General features: G+C 52.4%; 9 protein-coding genes across 9 annotated transcripts; 3 read left to right on the top strand and 6 right to left on the bottom strand.

Annotated features, from left to right (window-relative positions):
- Positions 1-1339: 1339 nt before the first annotated feature.
- ColSpa_11052 (uncharacterized protein) lies at positions 1340-1522 on the bottom strand (the record flags this gene model as incomplete). The annotated part of the gene is made up of 1 exon (XM_049277264.1): positions 1340-1522. The coding sequence occupies one exon, from the start codon at positions 1520-1522 to the stop codon at positions 1340-1342; it is 183 nt and encodes a 60-aa protein (XP_049133221.1).
- A 3046-nt stretch (positions 1523-4568) lies between these two features.
- Positions 4569-4973, top strand: ColSpa_11051 (uncharacterized protein; the record flags this gene model as incomplete). The annotated part of the gene is given in 3 exon segments (XM_049277263.1): positions 4569-4630; positions 4699-4880; positions 4891-4973. Coding segments are annotated over 3 exon segments (327 nt in total).
- Positions 4974-6077: 1104 nt separating this feature from the next.
- ColSpa_11050 (ribonuclease H) lies at positions 6078-6718 on the bottom strand (the record flags this gene model as incomplete). Its single annotated transcript, XM_049277262.1, has 2 exons — positions 6078-6397; positions 6454-6718. The coding sequence occupies 2 exons, from the start codon at positions 6716-6718 to the stop codon at positions 6078-6080; spliced, it is 585 nt and encodes a 194-aa protein (XP_049133219.1).
- A 610-nt stretch (positions 6719-7328) lies between these two features.
- Positions 7329-9731, bottom strand: ColSpa_11049 (putative glycosyl transferase FCK3; the record flags this gene model as incomplete). Its single annotated transcript, XM_049277261.1, has 1 exon — positions 7329-9731. The coding sequence occupies one exon, from the start codon at positions 9729-9731 to the stop codon at positions 7329-7331; it is 2403 nt and encodes an 800-aa protein (XP_049133218.1).
- A 1487-nt stretch (positions 9732-11218) lies between these two features.
- On the bottom strand, positions 11219-13640 carry ColSpa_11048 (peptidase S41 family protein ustP; the record flags this gene model as incomplete). The annotated part of the gene is made up of 5 exons (XM_049277260.1): positions 11219-12656; positions 12711-12912; positions 12966-13199; positions 13307-13423; positions 13484-13640. The coding sequence occupies 5 exons, from the start codon at positions 13638-13640 to the stop codon at positions 11219-11221; spliced, it is 2148 nt and encodes a 715-aa protein (XP_049133217.1).
- A 2058-nt stretch (positions 13641-15698) lies between these two features.
- On the bottom strand, positions 15699-16510 carry ColSpa_11047 (O-acetyl-ADP-ribose deacetylase MACROD1; the record flags this gene model as incomplete). The annotated part of the gene is made up of 2 exons (XM_049277259.1): positions 15699-15831; positions 15897-16510. The coding sequence occupies 2 exons, from the start codon at positions 16508-16510 to the stop codon at positions 15699-15701; spliced, it is 747 nt and encodes a 248-aa protein (XP_049133216.1).
- An 812-nt stretch (positions 16511-17322) lies between these two features.
- On the top strand, positions 17323-19408 carry ColSpa_11046 (putative glutathione-dependent formaldehyde-activating enzyme; the record flags this gene model as incomplete). The annotated part of the gene is given in 4 exon segments (XM_049277258.1): positions 17323-17666; positions 17717-17976; positions 18035-19317; positions 19328-19408. Coding segments are annotated over 4 exon segments (1968 nt in total).
- A 543-nt stretch (positions 19409-19951) lies between these two features.
- ColSpa_11045 (uncharacterized protein) lies at positions 19952-20669 on the bottom strand (the record flags this gene model as incomplete). The annotated part of the gene is made up of 2 exons (XM_049277257.1): positions 19952-20376; positions 20624-20669. The coding sequence occupies 2 exons, from the start codon at positions 20667-20669 to the stop codon at positions 19952-19954; spliced, it is 471 nt and encodes a 156-aa protein (XP_049133214.1).
- Positions 20670-25376: 4707 nt separating this feature from the next.
- On the top strand, positions 25377-26051 carry ColSpa_11044 (uncharacterized protein; the record flags this gene model as incomplete). Its single annotated transcript, XM_049277256.1, has 2 exons — positions 25377-25865; positions 25929-26051. 2 exons carry the CDS (start codon positions 25377-25379, stop codon positions 26049-26051), a joined length of 612 nt encoding a protein of 203 aa, XP_049133213.1.
- Positions 26052-27835: the final 1784 nt, after the last annotated feature.

Below are 27835 nucleotides of genomic sequence, written 5' to 3'. Positions count from 1 at the left end.
AGACATACCTGGTTCTTGCTAACAAAGAATGAAGTTGAGACTATGGAGAAGGCATAATATTTGTGGGACCAAAGCGCCTCAGGATATGGGTACCTGAAGCGTAGACAACCACCTTCGCAGCCGAGCAAAGATTGCCACTGAAATTTAAGGAGCACTTATTGCGGGCGAAATTCCATCTAGGTTTTCGCAGACTCGTTCTTTGAGTCATTTGTCGAGTTAGGTAGGCTTCGAGCGCAAGTTGGCTATACACGAGTAGAACAGCCTAGCACCGAGAACGGCAGGTTTCTTTACCTAACTCGAAGTCTGGTCCTCCAATCAATGATGTTCTAGGTGACTCCAACACTTTGAAGCTCGCTGGACAAAATAGTGAGAATTTCGGGCTTAAATTCTGGGTCGGATATCGTTGTGCCTACGTTGCTTCATGCAGGATCGAAACAAGTGGCCTATGTAGTTATGTGATATCAAGGTACTGTAAAGGTTGGTAGAGTCGGAGATATTTTGTCTGATTGATATAAGATGAATTGAGATAGACACGATGACAGGCTAGATGGCGGCTCCTGGTCTCGACTCTATCTGCACTTACCAAAAATCGAGGCTTTCTCATATGTTGGAGCTCTGTGGAACGCCTACATCGCGAGAGTAATACATAGAATAAAATTTTCTTTTTTTAGAAGTCAGAAAAATAAACCTTCACCGGTGCTTTGACACAGTGGCTAACGCCAATTTCTTACCTGCCATGAACCATACATAATATTCCAGTCGGCGGCTCTTTTTTCGAACGAGTGCTTCTCGATATTAGCTTCGTTTCAATTTAGGTACACTAGCTATTCAAGACAAGATATGTCCTTGTTTAATGACTGTAGGCAAGTATGTAACCAAACTTGCGTTGTGAAATTGAATGTAAACAAATTGATGTTCAGCATTCGAAACGATGATTCCAAGATTGAAGCACAGTCTTCTAAGTCCTGTTGATGCATCGTGATATGTTATAATAATTTTACTGTTTGTCTATTCATAAAGCATTGCCGAAGTTCCGCATAGATACACAGAACACTCGGTTTCGGCCAGACTCCCTAAGACTTCTGATAAGCATACCGAGGCCCCAAGGGGCTAAGAATCTTCAGTTCCCGCGGCTTAATGTAGAAAGGTTCGGTTGCATCAAAATAGTCATTGTAGTACTCTTTGGTCATTTGGTGCTAACAAATGAATCGCCAAATCAGTTACGGTCAGTAAGTGGTCTTGCTGGTAAAATCGTCTCACTTTTAATATCCAATCCACGGGTTCAGACCTAGAAACTTTGTTAGATACGAAAACAAATTTTTGGGAAAGATAAAGCCTCTCATTTGGCATACCATTTCTCAATCCACGTGATCGTGCCCGGAGAATCGTGAATTTGGTACATCTCAAAGTACATAAGCTCGGACTCCCTCTTCATCTTCTCAATAGTCGGCTCCGAAGCTTCAAGAAATCTGGCAACATCCCGAGGATGTACGTGAACGGTAACTTGGAAGACCGTCGTCATAATGTCTTTTGAACGTAGTATACCGAAGACTGAGGTACTACTATAGATTAAATTCTGTTGAGCTGTCATCAAAGCTGAGAGCTCTGATCTCGGGGGGGCAAAGCTTTTTATAGCCCGCAACAACGTTCTCCCCGCATGTCCGACTGGTCAAGTCCGACGGTGGCTCAGATGGTGAAACGTCTGACGTCTGACCAACAAATGTAGCACTTCGCCCTCAACCCCATCACTGTGCCTCACGTGTTGCGTGTAGCCTCAACCTGATTGGTAGTCTGCGTTCGCTGGATGATAGCGCAAAACGGAATAGGAGTGTTGATCCAAAGGACCACGTATGCGGTCGCTCAAGTCCAATAACATTCCCAGACTCTGTCGAAAAGATATAGAGCTCATCCGGCAGTGGTGGTCGCGACAGAAGGGAGGGGGAAGTCTAACGCCAAGTTGTCCAATTGACCCTCCGACAGAGACAAAGAGAAGACGCTATTGATTAATCAATCCGATTGATGAGGCCATATACGAGAATCGTATGCTCCTTCTGACATGCCCTTATGTACGCGTTCTCCTCTATTGAATGCACATTAGTCATCTTGCTTCCGATTGCCTGGTTCTGGCCCATTGGTAGTGGTTGTGCTTCCAGACCATACTGTCACTTAAACTGCAAAAGAAATTCAATTGGCAGTTGCTCCAGAGCTCAATTTTGACTTTTACAGCCGGAGGCAATGCCCCCTATGTACTGCTTAGCTAGCTTCCATTTGAAAATCGGCAGGTCTGTGTTTAAGGTATAATAGGAGCTGGTAATAAAGAGAAGAGTTGGTGAAGCAAGCAGAACACTTAGCCGACAGTATGGAGAATGCGTAAAGTCGGTATTGTCAATGTGATTGATTTATTGAGATATACTCTCCAAGCAAAACAGTCACTTTGGCAGTGATCAGGAATGAGTATGTATACAAGCTGAATACAAGTACTAGCCTAGGCTCTGATAACCATCGGTCTAGATTTCGAGGCTCTAAGGCTGACCTACGACTCTACCTCAACCTCTGATGTTATCTGTATTGGATGTGACCACAAGCCCAATAACTGTTGGATAATTGCTTTTTTTGTGAATAATCAATTTGGCTATTGACACCGATCTCAGGCAGACTCCTTTCAGTTCAACTGTATTTCTAGTCTATGTACTAAACACCGGAAAAATGTCGGAGGCCTGTGGTTTGAATACCGGCTGCATACAAGAGTGAACACCAGCAGGCATTGCAGAAATTAGCACAGGTTCCCTCGACTGACCGAATGGACAATTTACACTTGTGTCTGGGTGCCTATGATTGTGCCTCAGCCAACTACTTCGGGGGCATATTGTTGATTGTGTGGGACCTGGAGGATTTATTTGACAACAGTCGAGAATTTGCCATCTACATCTCCATACCGCAAGCGTGAGGATCTGGATTGATTAGAATCTGTGGCGGCTATGGTTTCGGGTACCTCCTTGTGAAAATGCAACACCTGACCGTTGAAATACTTATTGTATGTGTGGGCATACACAAACTGAACGCTGCACTTTCGACTAAACCTCAAAAGCGAACAAGTAACAGAAATACAGCCTTCGAGCAGTTGTGGAAGCAGATGGTGCGAAGCCATAACAACCATTATTCTTAAAAATATACTTTCAAACTATCTCCGTCCATGGGTTCATTAAATTTATGAGAGAAACCCTTGGGCATTCACATTAACTGACTTCCATGCCTAATGGCTGCGTATTATAGCTCGACGTCTCCCCATTAACCACAAATTGTCATATTTATGCCGTTCTCCTCCTTCAAATCTCTCGTCTCATATGAAGTTAATCAGAGTTGACCAATGACCAAGGAAAGTTCGGACTTGGCAAGCTTGGGTCAGTTTGACCCGTATCTCCTTTGCTTTCGGAGCTATCTTCTTCTTTGGATAACCGTCGTGACTTCATTAACGGAGTGACCGGGCTCGCAAAATGTCACCGAACCCGCGGTCTAGTGCATCGACGTAGCCTTGATCAATTAGGCATATGGCCAACGAAGTAACCCGCACCTTTTCCCCCACAATTCCCAGCAACATTATCATGTTGTCCAAAACCTCAAGCTCTTTGGTTCATTTCTCCGGCTCCCCTGTTGACCTCATTTTGAACCGCTGACACAGCCTTGAAGGCCAAGAATTGAGGGACACTGGCTTTTTAATATTTGTTTCTTCTTTGAAACCACATGACCGAAGAGCCATCTGACGGCAAGGAATGACTTCTCCTGTGAATACTTAGGCTCACTGCTAAACACTGCATACACACTAAAAAGACATTTGACGATGAACTCAAAAGGAAAACGTAGAATTCCCTTGAGTTAATAGCGCGCTATGCGCCCTTTGCCTTTTCCAGGGATTTCCGGGCGTGAAATGTAACAGCAGCAACAAAAACGCCAAGATTTGAAGGACTTTGGACGAAACGAAGCGTTTTCTTTGCTTAACTCATCATGGAAACTTTGGACGAATCTAGTTAGCATACTTCTGTTTCTCGCTATCAACCTGGCGCTTTGGCCCCTCTCATACGTTTACGAGTCAGTCTAGACGCTCACTTAATTAAAGGGTAAGATCATAGGTGAGGCCGCTTTAAGGTTTGCCAATGGATCGTCCAGGAAGCCAAGGGCCATTTCCTCAACTCTGATTGCGTGTTGCACGCAATCCACCTCCAGATAGAATCATGTTATAGTAGCTGCTTGCCTGTTTGTGCTTATTGAAGTCCATTCGAGATTCTTGTGATGCAGTTTTTGAAGGCATTCTTCAGATGCCGCAGCCTATCACATGATGTGAACTTGACACACTCGCTGAAAACGTACCCGCACGAATGGACGTGCAAAGTATGGTCCTGTTTGGACTCATGTGAGCCTCAAGCTCAGCGCGGACGGCGCTCGTTCCGATGGCAAACTACGTCTTAAACGTCCGTTCTCCTTGAGTTTCTGATGAGATTTCAAGGGAATAAACATACCAGCCAAACTCAGACTCTGCAGCCATCGGGGACTTGCATTCTATCCACGTCAATATGCAACCCACAGAAATCCTCGCCATTCTGGCGGGAACTTACCAACTCCTTAACACTTCAGCGTAAGATACTCCCAATACTTACTCTCGTATTAGCCAATGACAGCTTTCTACTCACATGAATCTCACAGGACGCGCGATGGGGTGCCTGTAAAGGACCGGACGTACGGCTCCAATCCGGTCGGCATTCTTTCCTACAGCAAGTCCGGCTACATGTCTGCTACCATCACGTCGACCGACCCCGAAGACCGACCGGCAAACTTGACGTTTCCCTCTCGAGATGGCCAGTCTGACTCCGACTGGGCAATCATTGGTAAACACAGTATTGGATATGCAGGGCCTGTCTCAATCACCGACGCAATCGAAGCCACTGCTACTTCTGGCCAACTCGTCCATGGCCCCCTGACAGTCGCAAATGTCCCTTCCATGGTGGGAAACAAACAATTACGGAACTATACAACGTTTGAGGGCGGAAATTTACTTCGCATCTCTTCGCAAAGAGATGGCAGTAATCGTGGCGAGCTTTGGTGGAAGAGGTTAGATTAAATGTCCCGGTATCGGGTCCTCGGTGGAAGCATCCTTTCTACATGATCTGCGCGATGAGGAGTACGGCTTTGTGATCTAATTGAATGTCAAAAGACTGAATAGAGTTGGGGTTCACCTGACCAGCTGATTAATCATTCTTCACAAGTCCTGAAATGACATTTTTGATACTGTAATTATGAGGTATAAAGCGAACCTACCTGCACAACTACAGCGAAAGTTTCAAGTGCTGTGGTCAGTCAATGACCTCAGTGTCTGTGTGAAAGTAAATGAAAGCTGTGATAAAAATGACGTCGACAGTGGTCCAAACCCCTTGGAGTTTCCCGGTGGCCCTTCAATGAAATGATGTGCAATGTTCACATCGCATCTTGGAAGCAAGTATTCATATTCAGTTAATCCAAGACGCAACCCTTCTTTCAACAACTTATCCCCATAGCAGGTTGCGGCTTGTTTTTATCAACAAACAACGACAATTCATCATTCATGGTGTCCACTTCGTAAGGCAGCACTATTATTCAGTGTACCCTATTGTCCAAAACAGAAACTATGAGCAATGATCATATCAACCAAGCTTTCAAAACGGCAAACAGGCTTAACAGTTAAACTGGTCATCTGAACCGCAGGCAAGCAGATTAATACCAGCATCGAGCAGACATTTTCTGGTTATTGGGCTTGGCTTTTGTCATTGTCTGTGCAGCTGTCCCAACGTGGTGTAGGTGTATTACCTTTCAAGTTTCGCTGGGCGGTTTAGGCTCAGTCAGCCTAATAGCTTCTGGACTCCTGAAGTGACGTTAACGTTCAGCTGGGAGACAGACCAGAAACAATTCTCGAAAGAAACGGTTACAGTTTTTTTTACGTAACGAATCATTGTCCTCAACAAAACCAATTCCCAACAGCCATTAAAATCCTTGTTTCAATACCGTGTCCATGTCAACGCAGTTGGAGTCCGCTTAAACGCCAACCAAGGCTACTCAAAAGCTTGGTTGGCTAGCTTATCGGCTTCCTGGTTTTCCTCTCTCGGAATTGGCCAAAACATGATATCCAGCCCGCCGTCATCGCCATATGTCATATCGTCCAACCGCTCGTGGAGTTCCTTAAGTGTTTCAAAGTGCGCAACTCTGTGGCCCCTAGCGTTGATCCCTTCGTTCTCGATCCAGTCCCCTATCCATAACGACATGGCATTGGCAAGATACTCTGAGTCCGTTGCAATCTTAATATTTGACAAGGAGTAGTCGCGGTTGGTAATTTCGTGGAGGATATCTAGCGCTTTGACAAGGGCCTCAATCTCTGCGCGAGAGTTGGTCTGCGGGAGGTCCGGCGAGAGCAGGCCGCAACGATTGTACTGGGACCCAGGGCCAAAGTAGACGCCCCACGAGCCTCGAGCCGAGGGGTGCCGTTGTTGCGGCAGGCGCCATCAATGTATATAACGAGACTTCCTGGATCCGAAACGACGCCTTTTTTGCTCCAGGAGTACATCTGAAGGCCAAGGACTTGTTTTCGGGGGTCGTAAACGACGAGCTCTGATCTTGGGACCATCCTGTGCGCATCGCTAGCACGATGCTCAAACAGGCGACTTCCCTCTCCATCGTCATCATCATATCCCATCATCTTGTCGCTCTTCCTTTTTCCCAGGTAAGGATAATGTCGCCTTTCTCTAATATGTAGGTATACCGTAGAGTTCGTCGCGTGTTGTGTGGGTTCGTGATGTGCCTTCAATGCCACCGTGCGATCACTCAACTCTTCCGTTCGAACAATTACTTTGGAGCTTGACTGTGATATTATCAAAAATCTGGCTGCGAAGGTAATTAGATTAGGTCCCGTAAACTGCTGGGTGTCTTGAGATTATGGACGAGCCGCGATCAGAAGCGTATGGAAATGTAACAAGCGGTGCGGTTCAGCGAAAAGAGGGGGAAGGCTAAGCAGAGCAGATTTCGCGTTGGGGTACGAATAAAAGTGGGTCCTTGAACCTTCGTCAATCATGTCAGCCAGAAAATCAGTTGAATTGGTATCAATCAATGAATGTTGCAAATGTTGGTCGATTTGAGGAACCTTGGCGTGTCACGTCAGCTTGTATCGGACCCCCTTGAAGTCTGGACGAACAACGCTTTCGGTCCTCTTTATTTCAATTTCTTCTACATCCAACTTCTAGTATATTTTATACCTTGCCGGTCTCAACACATTCAAATACCTTATGGAAGTCAAAGCCGCCCCTTTGTCCTCATATAAACATTAGCGCAACTGCGAGCAATACGAGAACAAGACCCGGCAGCAGTACTGTCATCATCAACTCGTCCATTGCAAGCTCGGTGCTGGGCGAAATCAGGCTCAGAGGAAAGCTTGGCGGAAACGCCCGCCGCCGTCGTTCTACCGTCTCCATGAGGTGTCTTGGCACATTGTGGATACCGATGGTCAAGCGGTGGTTTGTCTTGTCCGTATCGTGATGAACGTAAAGTGTCTCCAAATCGGGATTATACGACCATTCTCCGTCACTGACCTTGACGTCGATGTTGCAGTCAGCGTAGTGATACTTTGGCACAAACACTTCAGTCGTTCGTGACTTGTCCGATTGCTTCTTCTCTGCCTGGTTTGCATTTTGAGTCTCAGTTGCCCACTCAAACTCGTACCGCAGGGTTCGAGGGTCCCAATCCGATCGCAAAGGTCGCCCAGCGACTTTGACAGCGTATGGACGGATGATAACATCGAGCACCCTTCCCCCACGGTAAAGTTCATGCTCTTCGTGCGCCTCATTGGTATAGTCGGGAACAATGTGGCCAGGCTTGGCTTCAGTGTTGCCGTTGACGACAGAGAAGTCTTCCATATTCCAGCCATCGCCATATTCGACGCGGTTGTCGGGGTTGTAGTTCCACAGTGTGAAGGCGACCTGATTATCCTCCATGGCCGAAATGAGAGCATGCATCAACTCTCGCTGCTTGTCGTACTGTCCAGTCTTGAACGCCTCGCCGCCGTTGATGTCGAAGGGGATACCGACTTCGCCGATAAGGGCCGGGACATGTCCGCCTAGCGACTGCTTCCCGTACCGAAGAATATTTGAAAGCTGAAGGCGATAGTTCCTCCGCAGCGCTTTTGCACCAAAGTAGAGTGCTTTGAGAATGAACATGCCTCTCGACGCACCCTGTACGTTGACGCTCATCCATGAGTGGTGTTTGCTGAACAAGACGTTGAGGTCGTAGAAGTGCGGCGCAAATACAAGGTTGTTTGGCCTCGGCGTGTCGATGATTGTTTTGGTCGCATAGGTTTGTTTATGCGCTGATTGATCCGCCTTGTCCCCTTCCCCAATCCAGGGTGGCATAAATTCGTTTGGTATCGGCTCAAAGAAGCAGAACTGACGAGGGGATTTGCGGGAGACGCGCTCAGAGAAGCGCTTCAGGAAAGGGCCGTAGAAGTCCCGATACCATTCTAGTGGTTTTCCCTCATGGCCCGGACGATGGTCCACCTCGAAATAGTCCTTCAGCAGCACCTTTGGGCTTTTCTTGGCCTCGTCCCATTCCCAGACGCCATGGGCGCGCCATACACACTTGCCCAGCCCATAGTTTTGAGGCTTTGATGCATCTGATTTCGCAATCAACCAAGCAGACCTTCCCTTCGGGTCGACACGCGTTCGGTGCGAAACACGGGTAGGAAACGGCCAGGACTTGACATAATAATCCACTTCCTGGGCATAGCCGCTGGCAAGCGCAAGAGCTTGCGTCAAAGACGGGTAGTACCCAATGTGAAGGTCGGTATCATAGTTCCAGCCATCGAAACTGTGAAGGTTAATGAGGCCGCGGTGCGGCTCGTTGAACGGCTCGAAACCAACGCATGCTTCGAGACCGCCAACCTCGTCGGCTAATCGGCCGAAAGCTTCAATAAATGCATCTTGAAGGAACTCCCGCACTGAGACAGTATCATCAGGTTTTGAGCTCTGTGGCCGCGGACAACGCAGCTTTGGTGCAAGAGCGTCCCCAGCCCAGAACAATGTAGCCATTGTTGATGCAGCTAGCTTCTGATACCCTGAAGGCCACACAAAAGGGCCGCTGGGTTCCTTCTCGTTTACTGGCGCATTTGCGCGCCGTAGTTCATCCTGGCCATGAACGTAAGCGGCGCCTGTGTCGGTGAAAGCTTCGACGTCAAGCCCCGCAACTTCGAAAGTCCAACCAGGGGCACCACTCCCACCGCTGAACCGACTCCAGACATCTTGGTGGGCGCAGATAAAGCACTTGATGCCATACTTGGGCATAAGCTCAATAAGCTTGCGCAAGTAGTCGATGTACTCCAGGTCGAGATCGGTCTGGGGATTCGGTCCAGAATGACCAAGCGACTCCCATGTGACAAGAAGACGGATGAGAGGGAGTCCCCAAGCCTGCAGGCGCCGGAAGTGCAGAGGCGCATCCTCGAGAGGAAATGGCCTGCCTACAAAAGTTACAGTGCGGTGCTCGAAGAAGCCCTCAGTGAGATGGGAGAGGCCGTTGGGTTTTGTCGGCAGCTTGCTGGCTCCTGAGATGTTGAGTCCGTGAAGGGTGAGTGTGCGACCGTATCCGTCCACAAAGTAGCCATCTTTCAGGCCAATTGGCCCTCCCAGAGCGGCATCTGAGAGATCCTGGGCAGGATATTTGTCCACCATCGTAAATGGGGTTGAATTGGCCGGGTCAGATGAAGAGGTGAGCCAGCTGTTGGTTGGTTGGTCGCGGTGTCTCACTGAGCGTAGTAGCAGCTCGGGACAGGACAGATTACCTGTCTTAGTCAGCAACAGCCGCTTCGTATCCTGGTGACCGACCAGTGAAGCCAATAATTACTGGTTAACCTTTCAAACAAGAAATCCCGCAAAACTGAGCAGAACGCGTAAGCCAGCTTGAGAATTTCACAGCACGCTCAGCATTCAAAGCTACCATTGACTTATGTCGCGCCACTGTTCTTTACTGGTAAAGATATCCAGAGACGGGGCGTGAGCGCTGCTTGCCGGGGATCTCGGGTCCCGAAATGTAGATGCTGAGCTCTTGGCAGCTCCATCAAGCTTGTCCTGAAACCTTGAATGATCACTTGTCTCCACCCGAGAACTCGTGGGGGTCTGGTGGTGCATCGACATTACTTTCCAAGTCTGTTACCGTAAGTGAAAACAGGGAGACACACATTACCACTGAGATGCTCCGCTCCGGGTTCCAAGTCGGCAAACGTGCAATTGGATCGGAGACATGCATCCAGCCTTGCCTGTTCAATATGGCTTCCGGAATACTGTCGAAAGATTTCCTAAAGATCCGTTACGAGGTTACCTACAGCCAATGACTTCCTACACTGTTGCTGCTCATCCATTGGTGTGGAGTTATGGTCGGAATCGCTACAAATTCGATTCCTCCATGGAACTGGGAGTAACTAGCGCAAGGCTCATTAACAATAATGTTCCTCCTATAACACTCCAATCTCTCCTGTCTTACCTGGGTCCTTTATAGTAATTGACGATTCCTATTTTATAGTCTTTTAGCCGTAGTTAAGGAGGTCATGTAGTTAGTCTAAAGAGACCAATGGTCGAGTTGTGCAGCTCAATTTTCTCTCACCTGCGCTTCCGTAGTCCATTTAAAAGTAGTTCAAATCATATTTCCACCCTAGTCAAGCCGATAGGCCAGGAAAAATGAGTAAGTGACACTCAAGTTGCCCTTCCCTTACGAGCTGGGATATGGCAAGTCAGAGAGAGAGCATGTTATTGTTCTACCTAATAAGCAGATATTCTGTTGTAGAAGATGCACAGCTCCTTTTTAGTCTTTGTAATCCGTGCTCGCAAGCCCAGAAGTGCGAATTATATCCACTGGCGCAGAAGCCTAATTGAGCAATGAGAGCAAAGACGGACAACTTGGTTGACCTGGTGTCTACGATTGTTCTTCTTTAACGTAAGATATACGGCTGTTCGCCACTTGTCATGATACTTGGCTGCAGATAATGTCTCGTCCTAGTTTGTGGGGGCAGAACAGACAAATGAGAAGGCACCACAGTAGCATACGATTAAAACATACTCAATAATCAATTCAATTAGCCATTGTTTCAAATCATACATGAAGCTTAGCTATTCTTTTCAAGTCTATACATGAGAACTGTCAAAGTCTGCCGCCCTAATTTTCTTTAGTCGACAGCCTTCAACAAGTACTTGTCTTGCCAGAAGCGGCTGTTAGTCGCCGGCGCGTCGCGGCGGACGGATTCAGCACGCTCCTGGAGACGCGAGGCAGCGAGATAGTTTCTGCGCTTGATCTCGGCCTTCTCCGTCACATCCCTCTTGGCAATGCCGCCGTACGCGCACTTACCGCCGTTGAAGGCGGCGTTTGCGGTTGCCTTCCAGACGGCGGTGATGTCGCTGATCATGGGCAGAGTCCAGTAAAGACGGCAGTCGACCTCCTCGCGGATGTACTGCGCGGGAATGCCGTCTTCGACATTGTCCCTCAGGATCTGGTCACGGACGTTGACCGCGGCCGCCGTACTCCGGTTCAGAGGCAGGTCGCTGTAGCGGGCGAAGGCGGCCTTCTGCTCCGCGGTCGTGGCGTAAGGGAGCAGGAAGCTGGTGTAGTCGTAGATGTTGCTCCAGTCTAGGACTTGGGATCCCTTGATACCCCCGACGCCCTCGATGGGGCCCTCGACAGGAAGGCCTCCAAAGGCAACAGATTTGACGCCGCCGCTGAGACGGAGAAACTCTGAAGCAAGAGTGCAGGTCGAGGCACAAACACCATCGTACAGAATGATGATGTTCTCGGCCTCGAAAGGCTGGGGAAGACCGGTGAGGTTTCCGTAGCCGTTGATTTCGATGCCCAGGCCGAAAGTGGCATTGATGGTGGTGAGGGGGTCGTCGAGGTTCCAGCGCATCAGCTCTGTGTAAGAGGTGTTCTGGAAGACTTGCGGCGCGAATTTGGCGTCATACGAGGTGAAAGGTTGGTTCGTGAGGTTGTAGTCGTAGCGCCAGTTGAACCAGCTCTCCGCAAGGCTGATCAAGTCGGCGTTGTTGCTGGTGTAGATGTCAATGCCGGCCACAATGTCAGAGACAATCTCAGCTGCAGCAACGAAGCCGTCGTTTTCCTTCCATCGGGAGTAGCCATCCTGGACCTTGTCGGGGAACAGCTGGCGGAAGAAGTCATAGCCCTGAAGGATGTAGCCACCACCGTTCTGCTGGAAGTCGATGACCAACTTCGTCTTGCCGGCCGCTAGAGCCGCAGTGTAGAAGTCTTGGGTGGCTTTTTGGAATTCGGCTGGGCTTTCGCTCTCGAAGGCTGTGAGAACGATAACAGCAACGTCCTCGAAGCCTTCACCCTCGAGGTAGTATCCGGAGACAATACCATCGTTAGTGGTGACAACTGGGGCAGGGTAGCCAGGTAGGATGGGAGCGGTGGCGTTAGAGGCGATGGTGCCTGCCGCGGTCGTGGACGCAGGGATCAGGGGGTTGCAGAACTTCGCGTAGAAGGACGGGCCATCGACAACGCCCGTAAGATCCTTCTTGACGGTGGCATGGTTCTCGAAAGTAACCTCGGTACCGTTCTCAAAAGTGATGGTGGTGTTGGCTCCTTGGTAGACGTAACTGCCGACCATGTTAGTAAAATTTCAAAGTCGGATGAATTGAAAGTTGCCTTACCGGATACGGCCGCCGGAGCTGAAGTAGCCTTTGCCGACACCAGTAGCTTTTCCAGACATCTCAAAGAACATGGAGTTGTATGCAGAGTTGGCGTCACGGTTCCAGTTGGCTTTATTGACGGTGTCCTCCAAGTACTTGGCAGCGTCAATACCGTTGATGAGCTTGACCACGGACGCAGTCTCGGGTGTCGAGATTACTTCCTCTGGGACAAAGTTAGACCAAAATCTAGGGCAACGAACAAAATCAAGGGCTTACCGTAGATCTTGATCACCGGCAAAGACGAGCCGTCCTCGCTGATGGAAACTAGGCCCCGCTCACGTTTCCATTCAAAGACAGCTGTGAGCAAGTCGGGGTAGTAGACATAATGACCGTCGTGACCGGGTCCAAAAACCTCCTCGTAAATGGCTGCCTGAAAGGCATATTCACCAGGGTAGACGTCGTTCAGTACGTTCTCTCTGATGTTGGAGAGGGCCGCGAAGAGGTCGTAACCTGGGAAATCGTACCCAGCGGGGGGGTCCGCCTTGTACGCGGCATCTATGAGACAAGTCAGCGATCCACAACTTGGAGAAGTCCCTCAGTCCGAATTTCGGGCTTACCAGTCTGCCACTCGAGGTAAGGGAACAGAGAGTCGACAAACTCAATGGCTGCCTCCTTAATGATGGGGACAGAGTTGAGGCAGGCATACGCCAGTTGCGCCGATACCGTCGGCGTAACTACAGAACCACCCACGTCAGCTGGTCCCGAGCAACACGGAGTTCACGCGGGATAACTACCAGTCGGAGCGGCCGCATGCTGGGCAGCCCAAGCAGCAGAGACAGCAGCACAAGGCTCGGAGCCGTTGGTCGGGACCGTGGTGTTGGGGAAGAAGGCGGCCGCGCGATCAGCGGCGCTGACCAGCAGAGCTGGCAGTGCAATTGAGGAGCTCCGCATGTTGGCAAATGAGTCTTCTGCGCAACGACTTGGTCTTGGAGTCGGTCTGGCTGGAAGCTGAAGCTCAAGCTCGATCTCTTGGGCAAGGCCCTGGAAACGCGGCGACGCACTCTTATACTCGAGGTCATTGTAGTCGTCATCCACTTTTCTATCGACCGAGGGCCACGGTCGTTTGCTGGGCCCGGCGATGTCACCATCGCATGTCTATGGGTGTACATCCCAATAGAAAGAGCTTGTTTTGTCCTCACCACCCGCGCCGCTAGCTCAAGAGGGCAGGTCGCGATGCGAGGTTGCTTCACGACTGGGGCCGGCCCCAGTGCTACGATCCATGACAGGCGCACCGCACAGGTTGCATACGGACAACCGTCATTTATTTCCGACTTGTTTACCTGCGCACACAAAAACCAGGCTGGGGTCTCGGATGGATGCGTAGGTCTGGCCGCCCGCGACCTTTTGTCCCGGAAGATCGGCGGTTCGTCTTATCTTGTAAATTATGAGGCAATCTCTGGTCGTAACCGTTGGACGGTTAGACCGCTGTTGGTTGGCGTTGGATCTTGTCGCTCTAGCCTGCGTTGCAGGGATCGGTTGAAGAACACCTGCTAAAGGCGGGTTAGCCCGGGAGACAGGAGCCCCAGTCTACGGCAAGGAAATGCCGCTTTACAGTGGTATCGCATTTCATTGCCGACAGGCTTCGTCATGCCATCAAGGCGCCCCTAGGTAGTGACTCGGGCCGGAAGATTGCAATCATGCCGACTGGCCTAGAATCGTACGGGTTCTGGTAAAGGTCATCTCAATTGAAGGGCCGTAAATCTTCAAACAGCTCGACTTGCTTCCAGATTCGATTGAAGACGCTTACTTTTGTTTGCTATGCGACTTTGACCTGTAAATGGTAGGAAAAGGCTGCGCACTAGCACAATAACTAATCACAGAATGGGCAGACCTCAAAGACACATGGGTGTAGTGACATCGTGTTTCCCATCCCCTTGGGTGCTAATGGACCTCACATTTGCCAAGGGCGGGGTAGACCAGGTAGATCCATTTATGAGCATTTTCATCCCATCGAAGAATCAAGAAATAAAGTTTCTGGAGTAGATAAGGGTAGGTACTGATCAGTAGATTCTCGGACTTGGCATAGATGAGGTCCATTAGCACCTGATGGGATAGTTTTAACAACTCCTTCCTACCGTCAAAAGACAACATCGATTCTTTGATCCAGGTTCTCCGTCTGATTCACAGGTGAGGGTTTGCCATCAATGGGTGCCCCGTGCACCTCGTTGTTGAATGCAGGGGTGTGTGGCCCTCTCCGGATTATCATCTCAATCGGTATCTATTCCTGCATAAATTGTAGAAAGTCGGCAAGAACCAAAAAGAAGAAATCCTGATGTGAGCTTTTGAGTCAATCATTTGGTATTGAAGTTTTTCTTTTCTTCCGATCTTCTTCCTCTTCTCTGCTTATCCCAGCTGTTCCTCACCAACCTACTCCTTCCAGTCTCCTATGGAAATCAAAGCACATCAATGACAGTCTATGTTACAGCCATAGCCTAGCGTTTACATAGAGGCTAAGAAGCATTGTTCAAACCATAGTGTTATTGTTTCCTTGCATTTCTATGACCCGTATTCTTTTAAGGATATTACTATTCATGGTTGGCCTTTGCTACAATGTGCACCCATTCTAAAGCAGACTAAGGCCAACGCATACAACAATACGTTGAATGAAGTCGTTCAGTTTGGAAAAGAGTTCGCCTCAATCAAAGCTACCCATTGCGAAGTCAGTTTTACGTGTGTCACGTGGCCCACGAGCTCGAGAATAAAGAAAGTTTTCAAGGAAGACTAGAACTCAAAAAGCGATCTTCAAGGCCCAAAAGCTTAATAATAATAAAAAGATGAACTCCGCAGCTCTGGTATGAATCCTGCTACTGGTATGAAGACTTGTATGCTAAACGGCTCGCTTTTCCTCCGTCCTAACGCCATAAACTCCCTAAGAAATTGTAACCATTCGTAGAATCATGGGCAGTGTGTGGTCATCAGTCCCTTCCTGCCATGGAATTTACCGTTCCACTACTGAGAGGGATCGGCCTTGGGAACGCTAGGCAGCTCTGCAGCAATGGCCTTAGCCTCCTCGGCCTGCTCTTTGGATGGTCCGTCCTCGGTCTCCTGAGGAGCGGGTTGGTCGGTCGGAGGGAAGAAAATCCTGAACAGCAAGTCAGTATTGCGCAGCACTGGCAAGATGGATGGGAAGATCAAAGTTGCACGTACGGGAGGGTATCGTTGTAGGCATTGACATCCTTCATCTCAAAGGTGCAGAAAACGATCTTTTCCAGCTTCTTGCCGTCCTCTCCGTCGAGAAAATCTCGGACAACCTCCGCGGCGACGGGCGCCGCCTCGCGGCTAGGGTACCCGTAGACTCCGGTGCTGATGGCGCTGAAGGCGATGCTGCGGCAACCGTTCTGGACGGCAAGGGCCAAGCTTGTCCTGTAGCAACCCTCCAGCTTCGCCTGGGAAGATTCCGGGTCGAGCTCGTCATAGACAGGGCCGACAGTGTGGATGACCTTTTTGCAAGGGAGGTTGTAAGCGCCTGTGATCTTGGCGGAGCCGGTGGCGCAACCATTCAAGGTTCTGCACTCTTGAAGCAGGCCGCGACCAGCGGCACGGTGGATGGCGCCGTCGACGCCGCCGCCGCCGAGAAGGCTTGTGTTAGCGGCATTGACAATGGCATCGACGCCGAGTCTCGTGATGTCGCCTCGAATGACGGCGACCTTCTGGTTGTGCGACGGGCTGGGAGGGTAGAGGGGCTGCGGGGACGCAGTAAGCTTGCCGAGCTTGTAGAGAAGCTCAACGGTGGGGATGTCGGCGGCAGCAATGGTAGCCATTTTCAGGACTTGTCGAATTGGCATAGGCGGCTTTGGGGCTTGCGTATTCGAGTTTGGATTCGGAACAGGTTGGGGATCTGTGGTCGAGTTGGTGGGCTTCGGCGCAGGTTGGTTTTTGAGGCGTTGGAGACACAAAGAAGCACTCGACCGAAAGCAGAAGAAGTGGAAGCTCGCTCATGACGAAAGACCCCGCGCTAAAATTAGGTACAGGTAGGTAGGTCCTGGCTGAGCTTGAGCTTTGGCTTGTCGAGTCTTATCGGAGCCTTATCGGGCGTTTTGCAGGTGACATTCCTTGTTCAGACGATTGTATTGCTTGCTCAAGGCTTTTAGAATGGATGCAGGGGCTGGGCTTAATGAGCAAAGAACAAAAACAAAGGACTTTCAATTTTTATAAATTCGCTCTCGCTTGGCGGCTATTTCAACTAGAAATTTTGCCAACCATGGTTGGTAATTCAATGTTATCCAGAAGCCTCGAAACACGGCAGCGGTGACAATGAGGTAGGTATCTTATCGGAGAGACGACGGATACGGTCATTATCTTATCTGGCGATATTCTTATCTAATCAGCTGCCAATGCCCCTTTGTCGCGTGTTGCAGGCGGGCGGTCGCTGTGACCCCTCGTTGGATCCATTTGAGTCATCCCCGCCGTAAAAGAAGTGTTGCCCCGCCACCACAACCACACATTTTCCACGCCTTGAGCCTCTTGTGGTACCCAATTGACCGACTCTCGAGCATCACGCGACGAAACAATACCCAGGAATACTCGAGAACATTGTCCGTCCCCTCCCTTCACCCGGTCGAACACAGAAACCATGGCGGACGCTTCAGCAGATCCCACTGCTAAGCTGGCCGAATCGACGGCCAAGCTCCAGCTTGATGAGGAGACGGGGGAGATGGTCAGCAAGGGCGAGCTCAAGAAGAGAATGGCGAAGCGGGCGAAGAAGGCTGCTGCGGAGAAGGCAAAGGCTGCCAAGGATGCTGTCGCCAAGGCTGCAGGTGCAGGCGATAGCACTCCCGCGCCCAAGCCCAAGGCGAAGCCCGAGGAGGTTGTCCTGGACCCGGAGGCCATGTTCAAGCAGGGCTTCCTCCAGGAGGTGTACAAGGAGAGGCCGTCCGAGCATGTTGTCACACGATTCCCTCCCGAGCCCAACGGATAGTATGTTCTCGGCCAGTCTTATCATGGTCGCATCACTAACAGTCTCCCAGTTTGCACATTGGCCATGCCAAGGCCATTGCTGTCAACTTTGGGTTTGCAAAGTACCACGGCGGCGTCTGCTACCTGAGGTATGACGACACGAACCCCGAGAAGGAAGAGGAGAGATACTTCACCGCGATTGAGGAGATGGTCAGGTGGTTGGGTTTTACCCCCTACAAGATCACCTATTCCAGCGACAATTTCCAGAAGCTGTACGACCTAGCAGAGAAGATGATCACTCTGGAGAAGGCCTATGTCTGCTACTGTGGAGGTACGCCACCAATGAGTCCGAAGCTGTCTTCAAATGCTGACCACCTTAACTCCACCAGACGCCGAGATCAAGCTGCAGCGTGGCGGCGAGAAGGGCGCCACCCCCCGATTCCGATGCGAGCACGCGAACCACACCGTCGACGAGAACCTTCAGAAGTTTAGGGATATGAGAGACGGCAAGTACAAGCCTAGGGAGGCTTTCCTGCGTATGAAGCAGGACATCACGGACGGCAACCCCCAGATGTGGGACTTGGCAGCATACCGCATCAAGACCGACACGCCGCACCACCGCACCGGCTGGGACTGGAAGATTTACCCCACATACGACTTCACGCACTGCCTGTGTGATAGCTTCGAGGGCATCACACATTCTCTGTGCACGACCGAGTTCGTCCAGAGCCGTGTCTCCTACGAGTGGCTAAACAAGACTCTTGGCGTCTACGAGCCCATGCAGCGCGAATACGGCCGCCTGGGTATCACCGGCACCGTGCTGTCCAAGAGAAAGATTCTTAAGCTGGTCGAGGAGAAGATTGTCCGCGGCTGGGACGATCCCCGTCTGTACACGCTCATCGGCATCAAGCGCCGCGGTGTGCCTCCTCGCGCTATTCTGGACTTCGTCAACGAGCTGGGTGTCACCACCTCCGTCTCCGTCATCCAGATCAAGCGCTTCGAGCAGACCGTGCGCAAGTACCTCGAGCGTACGGTTCCTAGGCTGATGATGGTTCTGGACCCCATTCCCGTCGTCGTCGAGGACGCCGAGCCCACTGACGTCGAGCTGGCTTTCTCTCCCAAGGACCCCAATATGGGATCGCACACCATCAAGTTCACGCCCACCGTCTACATCGATCGTGCCGACTTCAGAGAGGTGGACAGCAAGGACTACTTCCGCCTTGCCCCCAACAAGACTGTCGGTCTGCTCAACGCTCCCTTCCCCATCAAGGCCACCTCCTACACCAAGGACGAGGCCACCGGAAAGGTTACCGAAATCCGTGCCGTCTTCGATAAGGAGACGAAGAAGCCCAAGGCCTACATCAACTGGGTCGGCACCGAGGGAACCAAGAAGGTTGAAGCCCGCATCCACAACTCGCTGTTCAAGAGCGAGAAGCCCGACGATGCCGAAGGCGGCTTTCTCAACGACATCAACCCGGAGAGCGAGGTCATCTACCCCGACGCGCTCATCGAGAGCGGCTTCGACGAGGTCAAGCGCCGCGCGCCTTGGCCCGAGGCTGCTGGCGAGAGCGAGCTGGGCAAGGGCGGACCGGAGAGCGTGCGCTTCCAGGCGACTCGCATCGCCTACTTTGTGAGTCGCTCACGCACGGAAAAGTCTAAGACACAAGCTAACGTGCGTTTAGGCCATGGATTCCGACAGCACCGACGACAAGATCATCCTCAACCGTATCGTGTCGCTGAAGGAGGATGCTGGAAAGGTTTGAGGCACTGTGACAAGGTCGGGCGAAAGGTTAAACGAAAAGTCGGGCTGAGAGTTGGCGGTTGGGAGCTTTCGGAGTTGCATAGACGGGGGGTTCATAATACCAAAACAAATCCCATAGAAGGTGGTGAACGAGAGTCAGTCTTTTTTTTTCATGGTCCCAAACCTTTCCCAAGTGATTCACTGCGATCTCGACCAAACCGCTATAGCATCTCTCTTGTTGCCGTCTTGCACTGCTATTCTTCACCACACTGCTCACGAACGAACGGAGGCACGTTCGACGCAAAATGAAGGTATTCCATAGTCTTCAATCTCTGGCGGCCATTGTGGCCATGGGCACAACATGCCTCGCAATGCCCGAACCCGCACACACGAAAAGGATAGCAGAAGGTGCTCGGGATCCGTGGCATTCAGCATGGAATGAACCTATCGCCCACATGACGGGCTACGAAGTCGGCAGCCCTGCGCTACCTGGGCGCACCCTAGACGCAAACGATCCCGAGACCTGCCCCAGGGACACAGGTAAGTCATAACCCGGACACCTTGCCTAATGCCCACCCCCCCAGAGCACCACTTGGCCGCCGTATACTGACTGCTTCAACAAAGTCGCCTGCCACCTCCCGCGCAATTGGAACTGCTGCCCCACGTCGATGCCCTGCTGCGGCCCGGGGTGCTGCGCCGAGGGCTTCCACTGCGTCGACGCGCGGGTGGGCATGTGCTGCTCCAAGGGCAAGAGGCTCTGCAACGGCGTCTGTGTTGAAGGAGGCTGTTGTGGCCCGACGGGGGCGTGCGGAAGGGGAGAAAGATGCTGCGGTGGGGAGTGCGTCAGGCGCTGCCGTGGCGTCTTTGTTTGGAGGGGGTAGCTGGTAGAGTGCAGAGTGCCGGCGGTGGTGGATGGTGGCCTTTGGTTGTGATGCTTCTGGCGGTTCTGGTGAATACTGCGTGATGGACGAGGTCGCTTTAACCTCGTGGCTGGTGCGAGGGAGCCCCTGGATTTGGACTACGAATGGGGTGCCAGGGGTGTTGCATAGCAGCGTCGTGAAGGGATGCAGTTAGAGAGTGAAGCAGAAAGATGAATGCAATGAGAGAAAAGTTGACGAGATAAGGAACACGTAACTGGACAAGCAATGATGGTTCAAACTGTTTGTAGGAATTCATTAGTGATCAAGGTCAAGCCGTAGCCTGGGTGAATACTTTCTTTTGGGACCATTACTCGTACCGTTGACGGTGTCTTTGAAGCCCTGGATGTCGACAGCCCAGGCCATCTTTGAAAACTCAGAGTCTCGGTCTGGAGTCCAACGCAATCCCTCTAGGGGCGCCGGTCTCAAAATCTATTCTTCATCATCGTTTCCGCAAGAGCTGACAGGGAGTTCCAAATGTGCAATGGTGCCTGACGGGGAAGCAATCCGTGTACCGAAGGGGAGATGCCAACCGCTGTCCCTTGGTCAAGCCAGATGTCCTCCTACCCCTTTCCAATGAAACCAGCATACTTCATTCCTTCCGCTTGATCATGGAAATGCCCCCTTACAAGTGATGGTATCGCGAAGCGTCCTCAGCACGGTATCTCGTATATCCCCGAAGAAGAGAATCGTTTCGGCAGGCTGCTGGCAAACTGATGCTTGATAATATCAAGCGTCTGAGGGGTCCTTTCTTTTGGGTTGGCACACGCGAGAACTCTTTATGGCTTTTGTACTGCTTCCGAGATGTCTACAGGTTCCACTCTATGGGGTTGCTGTTGGTACCAAAAGGCAGGGCTGAGTTTTGACTTTATACACAGCTTGGTTGCTCGGTGTGCAACAGCTGACTGTGGATGGCTAACGTGGATGGATGGCCTGGATCATAGGTGCCTCGAACCCAAACGGAAGAACTCGCAACGTCTAGACCACCGGAACTAGCTTGGCCAACTGCCCCTCGTATAGTGGCAGACGCAAGAAGGGACAGGCTTCTGCGTTTCTATAGTCGGAGCGTCAGTCTGTGCCTGCTTCTCGGAAAGATTCTATGACACTGTCCACGACACTCGTCGTTCGGCGGTGATGATTCAAGCATATGCCAGAAAGGTGCTCCTAGGGGTTCCATGCAAGTACAACCCAGAGTTCCCATCCAGTTCAGTGTCCCGCTGGGTTTGATTGCGTAGATGCCTGGCTCACCCTTCTGGCGCGACATTTAATACGGCGGGTGCTCCGGGTGCCCCGGCCGCACCCGAGGGACATGGTAGTGCTGCGAGCGGCGATGTGCGCCTCGGATCCATATGTAGGGACGACCACAGTGACTGGGTTAGCCACGACAAAGGGAAGAAGGTGCTCAGACGAACATTCTTTAGCGAGGGCCAGTGAGCGGATCTCTGATGATTATACACCGAGCGAATCTTTCTTGCCTATTCGTTGAGAGATGACACATCCAGCTGCATACCTCTGGAAACAGTCTGTGCCTGCGGATATTTATCGGGAACAGGGATCTCGTCTGTTTTCTGACGTTGGGTAAGCTGCTCATCGGCTCATTTCGTAGCTTTCATCCGGGGATTTCTCTTCACACCGCAATGTCGTTGTATCCATCACGAACTAGGTGATGTATACGGCGGCCTGAAGGCCGAGAAGGAAGAGGTTGAAACAATTTCCCGTCTCTCGGAAATCCCACTTCTTGTCGTTTCCTGTGCGTATGAAAACGATTATGGGAATTCTGGGTTTTTCTAATAAATGCCATCCTTGGGTAGGTGTTTCACTCAACAATGTGTCAAGCTTGGGTATACGTAACCATACCAGGCTGCGGTGATGCCCATCAAGCAGTCAAATCGTCATCGACAGGTGTCTGAGGCCGAAGCTGCCACCACCAGTTCAGCAGCAATTTGTTCGCAATTCTCGTGAACCTTGAGCAGATTGCGACCACTGGGCGTCACATCCCTCAGCCGAAGTGGTGAGACGTATTCCTTCCACGACTCGGCGTGGCTTTTGTACTTACCCCTGCCACCACAGTGGGAGTCAGGGATCCCGTGGTTCCCGGCCCAGGGCGTTCCCTACCAGGGCGTCTCCATAATTGCTATGTAGGCTTCTGCCTAGCTGCAACGTTCCTAGAGGCGAGCAGGCCGCGATCATTTGAAGACCGAAGGCTCAGAGTTCGGGCACATGCTGTCAGGCCACCAGCAACCGTCGAAACGCCGCGCGGGTGACGACACGGCCGAGAGAAGTCCCCAATTCCATGGCCTTGGGTGTGCGGAGTCCAATGGGAACCAGTCTGCACGAACCTGTGCGGCGGCACGTTGGGGGTCGGCCCAAACGGAGGACAAACTTTTCTGCGAAAAAGAAAAAAAAAGTAAAGTCCAGGAGAATGGCCGAACGACTTGCGACAGCGGGGAACGCGCGTGCAGATGCAGTGCCGACCAGGTAGGGCCGCTGGCTCGCGGCGGCGTTTGATAGGGACAAGGGAATGATTGAGAGTTCGCAAGGGACAGACTTTTGGGCAGTTGCTGCTCATCCCATCGGCAATCTATTCGGAGGGGTGGGGGGAGAGGAGGAGAGGAGAGGAGAAGACAATGTTGATAAAAACAAAGGGTCTTCGGACGGCGGTGTCCTGGGTCTCGACAAGCATCCTCCGGCTCGCAGTGAGGCATGGCCGTGGCCGTGACCGGCGCCCTCCGCGGCGACTCGTACGTACACGAAGAGACGGCCGGTCGGATAACCTTAATCGGAGGCCGGACTGCGCGTGGGCACGTGCTCCGTCTCCCGCAGGCAGCGAGGCGGGCGCATCCTGGGTTGCAGGGCGCCCGATAAGGCAAAGAAGCGGGCCACTGAGGCTACAGTTCATACGACAGGGGGCAATAGTACCACCGGTACGTATGTGCTATATAGTACACTTTTGTCGTGGCCGGGCCAATGAATGACGACAGCGGGCATGGAGACAAGACTCTGTGCGGGTGGGGATTGGTGGGATTCCGCGGCGCGCCCCTTGCATGGATGAGCGAGGTCGCACCACACCCATGGAGAAGAAGGGAAGAAGAAGGGGAAACGAAGAAAAAATAAAATAAAATAGATAATGCGTGTTCTTCTGAAAAATCCCCCTTCCTGCCGCAAACCCGATGCCCCGGTAGCCTTTGCCTGGAACATGCAAACTGTCATCTGAGGTGAAGCCGCCCCAGTCGATATACTTTGTCTAATTGGCCTCCCTCCCCTCAAGCATCGCATCGACCGAGTCGTGCTTGCTGTTGGTCTGCCTCGTTTCCGTCGATTGAGTTGGTCATACAGGAACCGTAAAATGACGGGCCAGAGAGACGTTCCACAGGACCCTGGCCGTGACATGATGCCGCAATCCCCCCCCCCCCCCCCCTCCTCGTACGCCTCGCTCCCCTGTCGAGGGTGGTTGCTCTCGACTGCGGCGTCACGGCGGGGGGGGCAGCACGCCCGGCTAGGCAGGCAGCGTATGCGAAAAGCCCAGATGCGTCCTAGTTTCGACAACAGCGGCAGCGATTAAGTGGGCAAAAGCACGCAAGGAAGCGGGCGGGCGGGCTGCCAGTGGTTTTGTTGGTGGTCCCTGGCGATGTAATGTAACGGTTCGAGGGGTTTTTGTTTGCCTTCGTACCTTAATTAAACCGGTGCTTACTACGCCGCGGCAGGCAGCCGTCTCTGTGCCTGTGCCTGTGCCTGTGCCTGTGTCTTGCCTCATTCTCTCATTGTCTCTCACACATTCGACACGAGCTCCCTCGTCTCTCATTAGCATTAGGTACTCTAGTCTCTGTCTAGCTGTTTCGCGCCGTATCGTGTCATGACCGTCTCTCTTGTGCGCTCTCACTCTCCCTGTCTCCCTCGGGTCCCCCGTCTGTCCCATCCTCCTCTCATCCTCGAGGCCGCGGTGCCTCGTCGCCGATATTGGAGTCTCCCTCCCTTTCTTGGCTCTTTCCTTCTTGCCGTGCCAATCCTTCCCATCGCGGGCCCATTTGTGTCTCTTTGTGTGTCTTGGCTTAGACTAGCCTCTCTTCTCCTCGCTTGCGCTGACCTGCGCCGGCAAACCTGCACTACCTAGACTAGCAGTCCGTTCCTTCCCCTCTTCTGCAGCTCCGTGACTTCTCTCTTGACCTTTTCCCTCCTTCTACGTCCGTGAATTTTTTTTCCGCAAACTTGCTCCTCTACCCATCCGTCCATTCCTCCACTGCCCGTGTCTTGGCCCAAGTCGCAGACTGGCGGATTGCGCGTACTTTCATCGCAATTCGGCAACGTCAAGTTTCTCTCCGACAGCGATCCCCCCAACACCTCGACATCGTTCGGATCCCATCTCGCTGGACTGCCGCCCCCCCCCCCCCCCCCCAAAACGCGAGAAACTCTCGAGCATACCAATCCCTCCAGCGATCATCCTCCCCGTCCCCCCTTACCACGCTCCCTCCCTCGCCCGTCTAGTGTCACCAGACGGACAGAAGGCCGGTCGGTGGTGTTTCTACATCGTCGACAACAGAAGGGCATTTGTACTCCGCAAGGCTTAGTCGAAGAGGTCGCATCCCGGCCGCGACCACCACCACCCCCCCCTCCACGCGTCCCCCGTCGTCTTCGCCTGCGGTGCCTGCTCATCTCGCACCCTTCTCGACGGCGATATCCCCGGCAGCGCCACACTTTAAGCTCAGGACGCTGCGACGCTCCCCCCTCTCCCCTCCGCAGCGACCACCGCCCAGCCCCGGCGTCTCGTCTCTCAACCACCAGCGCTCGCTCTCGACCCCCGGCGGGCCTTTGGCACCCGTGGGTGTTTGCAACGGCCGCCGTGATAGCCAGAAAAATTACAGCCTGGTCAGCCTGCAGTGCGTGCTACCGTCTCCCTGGCCCGCCTGCCCGCCCTGGTCTGGTCCTGCAACCCCCGGCGATCCGCACCCGCCCCGGGCCTGTTGCTGCTTTGGTTGGTCGCAGTCGAGCTGCTTGCCGCCTTGTGTCTAGTGTCTGTCGTGGAGCATTAGCGAAGAGGGTCCCCAATAATACAAAAAGCCCATTTAGGTAGCAGCTATGCCGCCTCCGTCAGTCGCTTCGCCGCCCCCAATCCTAGCCATCACGGCTACTTATTTCCAGCTGCTGGCCCAACATTTACCCCGACCCGTCTACGAAGCCCTCCGCAAGACTCATCATCACATCGCCCGCTTCTCCACCGCCGTCCTCTCCTCCGCCATCGTCGTCCGCGCGCACTCGCTCATTCCCCACAAGATGCGCCGCCCTCTGGGTTTTTCGGCGCTTCTCGTCGTGCTGTTCCTCATCATCGGCCTGCCCGTCATCCTCGCCCAGAGCGAACCCTTCCACTGCTACCCCTACCCGTCCACCGACACCCTCGCGAGTCCCTTCATCACGCTGCAGCCGCACTGCTGCAAGGGCCCCATTGACAACAAGCTGAGAGTCGGGAACCAGTGCGAACCGGCCAACGGAGGGGTATACAAGACCAAGTTCGGCCAGGACTTGGGGACCTGTGCGACGGGCTGGGTCGACGCATGCTGTATGCGGTTGGTACGTCCATATCCACGTTCATGCAGCCAATCTGTTGGCTGACTTTACTGACCATGTGCCCAGCATTACCCGCCCGAGATTGAGCGGCCAGACATGTCATATTGCGATGCCGCCTTCCTCGTCAAGGCCGAATCCAAGAACATTATCCACGCGCGAAGCTGGTCCCCCGCGAGATACGGTAGATGATGGCAAACGGCGCAGGACAGAGACATCAGAAGAAACAGCACAGACGAAACAACATGTGGGCTTCCAGCTCGATCATGTCCGGCAGCGGCGGGGTTAGGCGCGGCGCAACACAGCGATGCCCACCGCTACCCACGAGGGACCCGGAATCTGCAGCGAATCGACCGAGTCAGGGAGTCTCCACCAGAGCTACGGCCTGGGGAGAGGAGGGGAGAAGCCTCGACCAGCCAGCAGACCCGAGAGACCGCCCTGCGCTGTTTGGAAATCGGAACGATACCACCTTGCGAACTGCAAACAACCGGCGAAACAAGAAAGGCATTTGGGCGTCTTTTTTTAATACGCACGACGAGTACGTTATGATGGCACGACGGCTACGGCTCGCCCTTGTTTGAAACAAACCAGGGCATTCGCATTATATATACCCACTGCGACTGATTTTTCACTCATGAATTGCATCTTATCTTGCACGACAACAAACCGAGCAGGACTTTTGTGTTCTTTTATTTTTTTTAGACGAGTCGCCGGATGAGAGGAACAGGAGCAGGATCAGGAGGAAACAAAACAGACGACCCGCTGGCATTGGCCGTGGGTCACGAGGCATGGATGAAGAGGGGGTTAACTTTCCATGTACGTGTGCCTGTGTGTGTGTATTATTAGGAGTGTCGCAAGGTTGTCTGTCAATCCGATCTCTGCGTCGCAAAGAGGGTTCAGTCCTCATCGGTTCTCATCGGACATGATCGACGCTTTTCCACATGATCTAGGTGTCGAGGTGCCTATCCTTTCTCCGATGTATGGTTTGGTGGCCGTGGCAGCGCACCGAGCAACTGAGCACTTGAGGGCATAGGGGGATGGATAGTATGACGACGAATCGTCGCGGCGTACCCTTCCCAAGCCTCCCGCCACTCCAGCGGACATGCACAAGGCCCAAGCCGTCGAAAGTGGCCTGACCATGGCCATTCTCCACGCCCGACTGAACTCTCTCCTCGCGTTCGGGATGCACGGGTCACTCCGCGGGGTGAGAGAGGACGAGAAGGAGGAGGGTGGCAACTAAATCATCCGGCCAGCCAAGCAGTCAGCCCTGCAGACACGGGACCAATGCAGCGGATAAGCGAGCCATGCCGTTGACTGTTGGGAACCGACCATTAAGGAGTGGGAAACGCGAACGCAAGCTGCGCTTTTTAGAGCCAAGGCCAGACAGGACATGGCGGCCAGAAAAATAAACACCCGCATCATGCAGAGGAGTGGGAGAGCCCGCCCCCAGAACGCAAGCCTTTGTAGGTTTCGCTCGGCTCAGGGGTTCTTTCGACAGCGGCCGTGAGCTTTTTGTCTGGCTCTGAACCGTCTGGTTGGCGGGAGGATGATGATGGGAATCCCCATTGGAGGAAGGGCGGGATGGGTTTCGTGCAAGTCATTCGGGGACGAAGCCGCGAAGCCGAGATAAAAATGCGATCCCGGGCTTCTGGAGAACGAACAAAGCGATGCCCTGCATACGCCAGTTTCCAAGAGAATCGCGAATCCAATCATATTTGCATCGCGTCTTCTTCTTACAAAACCATGTTGTGCGTGTTTCGTTTTATTTTTATCCTGCCTTTCTGCTGCGGGTTCTACCAGCATGTAGGCTGTTCCGTTAGCCTGGCAGACTCGGGATGCCAGCCATGCGGCTCCTACAGTTGGTTATTCTGCCCTTTTCATCCTTTGATGCTGCACGGCTTCTGCTCTCTCCTTAGCACGAGTTGATGTAAGCTTTTCTTTAGGTCCCGCGGCACAGATGGGTTCTGCCCGATAGT

This window comes from Colletotrichum spaethianum (genome assembly GCF_022836535.1).
Source record: "Colletotrichum spaethianum MAFF 239500 DNA, contig41, whole genome shotgun sequence".
Lineage (NCBI taxonomy): Eukaryota > Fungi > Ascomycota > Sordariomycetes > Glomerellales > Glomerellaceae > Colletotrichum > Colletotrichum spaethianum.
The sequence above is the reverse complement of the archived record's forward strand: the minus strand, read 5'-3'. Positions and strand labels throughout refer to the sequence as shown.